This window comes from Carettochelys insculpta, chromosome 2 (genome assembly GCF_033958435.1).
Source record: "Carettochelys insculpta isolate YL-2023 chromosome 2, ASM3395843v1, whole genome shotgun sequence".
In the NCBI taxonomy this organism is placed as follows: Eukaryota; Metazoa; Chordata; order Testudines; family Carettochelyidae; genus Carettochelys; species Carettochelys insculpta.
The window spans coordinates 122,186,107-122,195,256 of record NC_134138.1 but is presented as its reverse complement, the minus strand read 5'-3'; the positions used below and the strand labels follow the sequence as shown (position 1 = coordinate 122,195,256).

The following is a 9,150-nucleotide window of genomic DNA, read 5'->3' as shown; positions in this document are numbered from 1 at the left end:
AAGTCAGGGGAAGCACAAGCTGCTGCATCTAGTGGTGTTGATGAGTCTGTAGTGAAAACTCACTGATCCCCCCAGGATCAGTGCTAGCTCCGCACCTCACTATGATAGCAGTGAGCACTGCTCCTGGAGGCACTGTCCTTGGGATGAGAGAGAAAACTAAGGTTCTGATGACTCATGCTTATTACAGATCTCCCTTTCTAGCCTCCCCTCCCACCTTTCCACAGCATGTCCTTCTGCACCAGAATGGTGGGTTTAATTCTGGAATGGTGGCCAGATTCTAAATCATTAGATTCTAGTGACCTAAATCCACCTTGAGTACAGCATGCTTAGTTTTCTGCTTAAAACCACAGCACATTGTTGGCATGCATCAGTAAATGAGTTCTCAGTTCCACTGAAGAAGTGGCTGCACTTTATTATTGGGTAAGGGATTCTGGTACTCATAAAACACTTGAGGATACTTCAGGTCTGCCTAATTGTCATAATTACTATAAAGGTGTTACTCAGTAGGACCCTCCTGGATCTACTGGACCTTTCACAGCTGTACCACAATTTAAGCCACAGAATGCAGAGATGCGGTAAGGATTATAAAAAAGCCACACCTTTGTCCATTAAGTAAAAAGTCAAACGCTCAGGCACTGTTAGAAACTAGAGGATGACTAAGGAACACCAGAACTTATTTTATACTCAGAATAGATTATTTAGGCTGACTTCAACAATCCAAATACTCTTGCATAAATACAGCTGACATTATACACAACAGAGATTTATCTTCTTGAAAAGGAGTCTTTAATTCAGTGTTAACACAATGTACACATTTAATTCTGTCTTCTTGCCCACATTTGAGAGTTATTTTTCTTTATGTGATCAGGCTTACCGAATAAAGCGTATAACTTACAATATAAATTTTCAGTTTTTATTAGTACAAACAGCAGCCTCCTTCCAATGACATTTTGCTCAACATAATTTTGCCGTAAACTATTCAGCTGGACGCATTCTTACAGAGAATCTGCAGTCAGGTAAGCCGTTAGTTTGCATACTGAGTAACCATACATATTTGTATTATATCTGACCAAGTACTCCTGTTGGCCCTTAGTGCGAGTTTTCTTTATCAATATGTTAGAGAGGCCTTTCTCTCTCATATATTGTTATTTATTTTGCCTGCTCAAAATGGGAGTGAATATATTAGGAGAAATGTAAACTACTACTACCCCAACTTCTGTGTATGGAATAGGGATAAACAGACATCTGAAACAAGTGAAAGTTTGTATACTTAACACCCACCCTGCCACCCGTTCAATTTTCCCCATTTTTTTTCTTTTTAAATAAAAAGATTATTTGATGTAAGAACACCAATGTATTCTCTGTACTTTCAGGCAGCTGCATTTTCAGGCTTCCCATTGACTCACTAAGTAGCATGATGTTCACAATTATGGACCATGGGGCTTTTCAATCATCTTCAGTCCAAGTCTCCCGACCATTAACAGACTGTGCAAAGGAACACACTGTAAGTTCATTGAATTAAAAAGAAAAACATTCAGAGCAAATTTCCAAATACTCTACACCCAAAAACAAACACAAGTAGAACACTAAAATGATCCAATTTTAAAAGGATACGTGGAATCTTACTTTTTTATAATCTTACAAAACAATTCAACCCCAGACGAATTAAATAGGAGTGACTCCAACACATGGAGTAAGATTAGAAACAGCATGTGATGTAGTACCTGGCACCAGCAATTAACCCTGCAGGCATGACTTTTCCAGAGTTGTAAAATCTCATTCCCATAACTCCAGTCAGTGTTCCAGATGCAACTACATGAAAGAGCAAATGAACAGTCAGAACTATTTCAGAGGTATGTGAGCAAGAGACATGCTAACTCAGAGCGAGCAAAAAACAGGATGATAAATAAAATATCAAAGTGTAAAATGATTAATTTTCATATAAAAAGTCAAGAAAACTGTAATTTAAAAAAAAATTCTGTCGGGGTAAAACTTTAAACCCAGGTTTTACACACTGTATGTGCCTAAAGTTCCCTTGGTAAAAGGTGCACTTTGATCAGAAACAAATTATTCTAACCATAACTCAGGCACTGACTCCCTTGTCTTTGGGCAAATCACTAAGCTTAAACTTGTGCATACACACACAAATAGGGGAAACCAAGGTGCACAAGACAGAAAATATATTTCCTTTACCTATCTCTCAGAAGTGTCCTGGAGATTAGTAAATGTGTGTTTGTAAAAGCTTTGAAGATGAAACATGCTAAATATATCTTAAGTATTATCAATTTATTTCAAGAATCTGCACTATCCTCTGTTAGCTGAGTGAGCATTATCCATCTTGATCAACTGCCCCGGCACAAGCAGATTCATAGAGCTGCTAAAACTGTAGATCAGTGTTTCCCAATTTTATTTGGCCACAGAACCCTTCTAAACTCAAGAGAATTTTATATAACCCCATTCACAGGCTCTACCCCACTCAGCCCCCATATCCGTCCCCCTACACCCAAACTTTATCCCTTATCCCACAAGCCCACCCCTCCATCCCCAGACTTAATCCTTCTCAGCCCCAAACTGGCTCCTCCATCCCCCAATCCCCAGGATTAATTCACCTCAGCTCCAAACCGGCCCCTGGGACTAACCCATCTGTGGTGCTGGCTGAGAAGCCTAAACCCGGCAGCCATGCGTGCTCAGAGGAAGGAAGGCAGGGGTAGAGGTGTTCTGTTGGCAGGGATGAGCTGAGCCATGCCCACCCGAGGGGTGTAGCTGCTCAGGCAGCAGGGCAAGTGAGGGACTCACAGTGGCTCCCTGACCTGCCCCCTCTGAAATAATGGAACTAAATTCAGTTGGCTGAACAGCCAGATCCCCTCCTGCTGCCCTTCCAGCCATTAAACCAATTAAATTTAGTTCTACTATACAGAGCAGCAGGGCAGAGAGCTGCGGAGGAGTCAGAAATTGTAATGCAATTTTCTTGCAGAACCCTTATTTTCACTTCATAGAAGCCTGGGGTTCCGCAGAACACCATTTGGGAGACACTGGGTTACCTAAACAAAATACGTGACAAGTAGCTGCAATATGAAATGTGTATGTTGGTAAGTCACACTATGGTAACAGTTTGTAACTTTAACCAAAAAACCTGGTCAAAAGTTGTTTTATTACTTTGACTACCTGAATTTCATACCACCATTCACCCCTCTACCATCCTAGCAGCAGAGTTGGAAGTCCTTGACCTTCAAGTCCCCTAACTTAGGTCCTTACTATTTGAGTTACAGGAATAATTGTTTTCCAGACCAGCAGCTGGAGGAGGACTTGACACACACTTCCAAGTGGGTTATAGTATAGAAGAGTGATGATCAGAATCCCTGGCTCTGGGAAAAGAATGTGGTTTACAGCTGTTAAGGACAAGATAACCCCAAACTGTTTTAGTTTCTCTGAGATAGTGTTGTGCTGTGAAGAACATTAGGGTGTGGTATCTTAGACTGGGAATATGTACTTGCAGTGAATGTGCATAAACTGTTAACTTGTTTGAAAAGGAAAGGGACTGAGGGAAAGAAAGTTGGTGTCAGCTGCTCTTTTCTGTCTTCTTGTTAGGGTTCATGGCTGTAATCAGCAATAGGTATAGCAAATTGCGGAAGAATTTAAATAGCATGTGGAAGAGGGTTAAGGTTGAACTTCTGGTCTCCTCTTCCAGCTAAGCTACTGATAGCATTTAATAGGGGTTTCCCCTCTCACTGTTTCTGGAAGTGATAACCATTGATACAAAGAGCACATTTTTCTTCAAACAGAAATGTGGCTTGTTTGGCTTGATACAAGTTTTCCACTAAAGCTAACAATGCATACACTGCTCTATAGACAAATATCCAATATATAACTGATATTCTAAGGCATCAGGAAGTCTCTCACTGGAATGGTAAAAGAAGATTATACTGTGGCTGAAAGTCAGGGCCTGGAATAATCTACATTTATTATAAAAGGAACACAAAGGTAAGTAAGACAGGCTAGCAGGGAGCTGGGAGAGATACACCCAAGGAGATGAGTTTTAAACTCCTATTATTTTCTCTGTATCATTTCGTTTTTATGAAATCGTAATGAAAAATTCAAACAGAGCTCTAAGTTTATATTCTACATATTGTTGTTTTACCATTTCAATAAGAGATTTACAAAATAAAGGTTTAACTGCCCTGTTAGAACTGAGCTTTGGAGCATAATCTTAACTATGGGGCACACAACTATTAGACCATAATATGAAATGTTATTAACCTAACAGTAAGTTTGTTTTACATAGATATTGTAAAGTAGACTCACTCAGAGAAAGCCACACGTTCTTTGGATTCTGAGACAACTGGTAAGCACCCAGTCCAGCTAAGCTCCCAAAGAGAAGACCAGCAGCTAGAGATGGGACGCTACCTTGAATAAATCAAACATACTGTACTTAGTAGATGACCAGACATAAACTTTGTCCATAAACCAACATGTCAAACAGAACAGTCATGTTCATTAACTGTAGTAAGGTAAACTACAATTTAGATCTAATGTGAGAGGATGTTAATATTTGAGTAGGCTGGCTTTTACTATGAAATTCATTATACAGATAATAACAAAGAACCAAATAACTCTAGATTAGTTGCAAATAATGTTACAGTATTTAATTCTTTAACATGCAAATAAACCATTGATAAATGAAAAACAATACAGAAGAGTCACTAGACTAAAAGCATCAAACATGACCTTTGATGGGTAAAATAGTTTTTCCCTCATAAAATGTTTCCAGAAGCTCTTGAGAAGCATTAGCATGAAATAAAGCGATTAGGTAGGGTGGTACAAATCTCACACAGTAACAGCCTGAGATTAAAAAAGGAAATTTAAATTAGCAAGGCAAGATGATTAGAAATGTTGCCAAGAAGGACTTAGGAGGCACCAATAATAAAAGTATTCAAGGTTAAACACGTACAAGGCTCAAATCCAAATCAATTGGAGACAACAGAAAAAAAGAGATTCCCATTGACTTGAGTGGGCTTTCTATCTGGTCCTCAGTGCAAAGGATAACCCTGCACCATTGACAGAAGATGGATGCTATTTCCAGTCCTATCTGCAGTGATTTGTAGACAACCTGTAAAGGAATTGACATGCTGAATGCTTCCATTAGCCATGCTAAAAGGAGCATTCCACACCTGTTGCTAATGGTGAGCACATTCTTTCTGTTCCACTTGCAGGTCACCATTAAAATTATCTGAAATTGTAAGGCCAGTATGATAAAGGTCTTCACTACAGGTTTACCAGAACAATGACCACTTAGTGTTGCAGCAAGCTGACCAGTGTTCGATCATCAATACATAAGCTGGACACTTGGGTCAGACCCCATATTTGGGATAAACAGGGGATGGAGGTGCAGGATATACTCATTTGTATAATGAAAAGATACTCATACCGTAGCAAATGGCTACTCTATTCCCATCCAACTCAGCAGCTTCAGCAGTTTAACTACAGTTTCTCCGCAAAACACAGAGTAACTGTCTTCCATAGAATGGACACTGCATACATGAATTTTGTCTCAATGATCTAGATTCTACAGTAATGAGATGTCCATGTCCACAACTACTCATACCTGGTACCTGCTTCCCCACCCACATTCCATGGCATAACTGATGGTGGGTTATATGGTACAGAACTGTAAAATACTAGAACTGAAAAGGACCTCAAGAGTACAGTCTGCTGAACTCATGGCAGGACCAACACACATTTGCCTGCAGATTGGTTTTGCCCACTGAATACAAGACAGACAAGACTGGCTCCATCATAAATATTGAAACAAAGAAACCTTAAATCATCACATATAAAATTGGACATTCAGCATATATGAACAGTGAGGCAGGTGCTCCACCTAGCAAGTGGTGACATCATTCTATAAGTGACCTCTCTATTGTAAGCATATCACAATGTTTTCAGGTTTAACTTGAAAATAGATGACTACAGAATGAAGGGAATATAACTATGGATACACCCATTTACTGAGCTACTTTTCCTTTATTTTTAACATGATTGTCTCGTACTTTTTATTGTCACAGGCAGGTCTCAAGTTATTAAGAGTCTCTCATTCCCCTGTTATGTCACCTCACCTGCTTTTATTCCTCCCCTCAAAAAATATTCCTTTTCCTCTCTGACTGGGAATCAGGAGACATGGGTTCCATTCCTGACTTTGCCACTGAATTACCACCTGACCTCAGACAAGTTGCTTAAATTCCAGGCCTCAGTTTCCCCATCTGGAATCTGAGGATAGGAATGCTCACCATTTTGTACAGTGCTGTGAGAATTACTGAGCAACCAAGTGCTGTTCATTCCCACCACTGGTCATTTACAGGATAATACAAGGCAGCAAAAAGCACACTAAAAAGGTCTACGGAGCTCCAATTTATTCACATTTGTGGACAAAGCTCCTACTGAATTCAATAACATAAGAGGAGATTCTCAAGTACAACAAACTCCTCAGACTGCATTAAGCAAGCATCTGTCCTAAAAATTGAACGAGGGCTCCCACATGAATTGAGGCCTCCTTTGTAAGGATGTTACAGCTGAGGATTCACAGATCCGCAGGAAGGAGTGCAAAGCAAGAAAAGCAGAACTGGAAGCAGCATGTCACAGGATAAAGTTCCAAGTGTAACTACATTGAATGCAACTTTGCAACAAAATATTGCTAAAGAATTCTGACATACTACAAACAAGTCACACTTACTTACAGAAAGGTTTAAAATGGAAAGCTGAGCTCCCTAAATATCTGCAGTTACTCTTCAAATGTATCATTTTCAGAAGTCTTAAGTGAACATTTTGAAATGTACATAAGCGTGCTAATATCAATTATAAAAACAAAATTTAAAATTCTAACTTACCATTTCATATATTATCTCAAAATATACAAGTAGATCACTGATATTCAAGACATCAGCAATAAAGCCTTTGTGAAGCAAACTTGGCGGTTCCCACAAAGAACATAAAGGCCATCAGTAATGACTTGCATTCCTGATTGTGAGCTTGTCACAAAACAGCACCAACTCAAATAATACAACACTCCATTCCTGACGACAATAAAAGAATTGCATAAACCTTAAACCATCCAAGCTAAGAAGACCACGAGCATCTACAAAGCCTTAGAAATTACACTAAGCAGAAAACTTGGTATTTTGCTTTTATTACAGGCTGGGGGTTTCCACTCCCTAGCATCAAAATTAATTTTGCACCAGACAGTTTGACAATTTATAAATACTATACCTGCTTTTACGTAGCCAATTACTCCACCTGATGCAACCAATGCTGCATAGCCAAAGCCTATCCAATCCAAACCCATTCTGCAAACAAATAAATCAGTTATATTAATACTTTTCATTCCCTCCTTCCTTTACACAGTTTTATACAATTTAAATTTCTTTTTGACTTTCTTCAATGTTCACAAAGACATGAGCTTAATAACTCTTTAAAAAGATGCCCTTATGTATGCCTAATGTCATTATATCTAAACTAAAAGTTGGGTGACAGCAAAGCAAACTCCCTGTACTGCTCTGTTTTCAGGTAAGTTATTGGCAATCATTGAGAAACAGGAACACCCCACCCCAACAACTTAAAATCCAAAGAACATGAAAGCATGCACCATGTTATCAGTGTATTCAGATGTAAGTGTAAAGGTATCCCTTATGAATGGGTGAACAGTTCTGACTAATAGCAGAGAGTAAGCCATGCTAGTCTATACACTATCAAAACAAAAAGCACTCAAGTAGCACTTTAAAGACTAGCAAAATAGCTTATTAGGTGAGTTTTCGTGGGACAGACCCACTTCTTCAGACCATAGCCAGACCAGAACAGACTCAATATTTAAGACACAGAGAACCAAAAACACTAAGCAAGGAGGACAAATCAGAAAAAGATAATCAAGGTGAGCAAAATCAGAGAGTAACACAAGTTCAGAACCTTAGATTTTAAATGAATTTGATGAAAATTGAACCTGAAGTGCACGGAGGATTAGAAAGCACCATTGATTTAGGAAGGTGGTTCATTCTCTAATGGTTTGAGATAGTTGCACTGAATTTGTTTCTTAACAAAGATCATCTTGCTAGCACTCTAGCCCAGAACTTCACCGAAAAGGCAGAAACGGGCCATCATACCACAGTCGGATATTGTATGTACGTGGTTCAGGGGTGTCTGGATCTAGGTTGGGGGTTAGCCACAAATGTAGATCCAAACCTCCCCACCGTCAGGGTAAAGTCAGAGCTGGGGACTGGTTCAGGCTGGTTTCTGTAAGACGCGTGGACAGACCCTGCTGCGATGATCCAGAGGGCTGCAGTGACTACAGGAAAGCAGTCTGCCACCAAGGCACTGGCTAACAGGAAAGAACACTGCCCTGGCAGGGAGAGAAACCACCCCATGGCCACAGGGGAACATCACCGAGTCTGGCGTCCCCAACTGCAACAGGGAGAACGCACTTCGCCCCCCGGTACTGGCACCTTCCCTCCCCGCACCGCCACCGCCACCGCCACAACCGTAGGGAGCCCGCTCGGCCCAAACGAGGAGCGGAAAAGAAACTGTGCACCGCAGCCCAGGCCCGCACTGCCCTGCACTTACTTGCCCGGAGCCCCTCGCCCCTCGCGCCGCCTCGGAACTTCGGAGAGCCCCGACCTTCCACCTCCGAACCTTCCCGGGACAAGGGGCGGGGCAGACCGAGCCACCCAATCAGAGCAGGCTCCGGGGTTTCCCGGCCTCTCCTCACATGGACGGGGGGGCGGGGACTGGTCGCTACACCCATCCCCCAGCAGCTGAACGCCTCCCGGGCGCCCGCCAGAACGCGAGCCCGCCGGCAGCTGGCTGGGTGCCCGAGCGGGCCCTGGGGCAGCGCGGGGACGGGCCTGAGCCGTGCGGGGAGCGCTCTTTGCAGGCACCGCCGCATGTTGCACACTCAGCGCCCGCTTCCTACGGAGACCGCAGAGGATACAAGTGGCCTCCCGCCAGGGATCCCCCTTGACAGGTTGCCACGTGGACGTTCATTGCTGGAAGGGCAGCCCAGATACAGCCCTGCTGCTGCCCAGGAGCAGGTACAGCCCGGGGCTTGACAGCTAAAGCGGAGGCAGAGTCTCCTGTGACAGATGAAAGCCGCGCAGATCCTAGGGAACC

At 41.9% G+C, this 9,150-nt stretch overlaps 1 protein-coding gene across 2 annotated transcripts; it reads right to left on the bottom strand.

Annotated features, from left to right (window-relative positions):
* Nucleotides 1-444: 444 nt before the first annotated feature.
* Nucleotides 445-8,800, bottom strand: LOC142008656 (transmembrane protein 14C-like). Of its 2 annotated transcripts, XM_074985905.1 has the most exons (5): nucleotides 8,605-8,672; nucleotides 7,261-7,337; nucleotides 4,303-4,404; nucleotides 1,725-1,812; nucleotides 452-1,485 (listed from the first exon to the last, which is right to left on the bottom strand). In XM_074985905.1, exons 2-5 carry the CDS (start codon nucleotides 7,334-7,336, stop codon nucleotides 1,428-1,430), a joined length of 324 nt encoding a protein of 107 aa, XP_074842006.1. In that variant the 5' UTR covers nucleotide 7,337; nucleotides 8,605-8,672; the 3' UTR covers nucleotides 452-1,427. The 2 variants fall into 2 exon arrangements, with proteins under 2 accessions (XP_074842005.1, XP_074842006.1); XM_074985904.1 differs by lacking the exon at nucleotides 7,261-7,337 and having other exon boundaries at nucleotides 445-1,485; nucleotides 8,605-8,800.
* Nucleotides 8,801-9,150: the final 350 nt, after the last annotated feature.

What these genes read in the sequence shown, in the direction of transcription:
- LOC142008656 (XM_074985904.1), bottom strand. Translation starts at nt 8,785, where the DNA reads ATGGGTGTAGCGACCAGTCCCCGCCCCCCCGTCCATGTGAGGAGAGGC. An exon ending in GGGCGAGGGGCTCCGGGCAA is followed by an intron (nt 4,405 to 8,604) that starts GTAAGTGCAGGG and finishes GATTTATTCAAG; the next exon opens with GTAGCGTCCCATCTCTAGCT. An exon ending in GAACGTGTGGCTTTCTCTGA is followed by an intron (nt 1,813 to 4,302) that starts GTGAGTCTACTT and finishes TCTTTCATGTAG; the next exon opens with TTGCATCTGGAACACTGACT.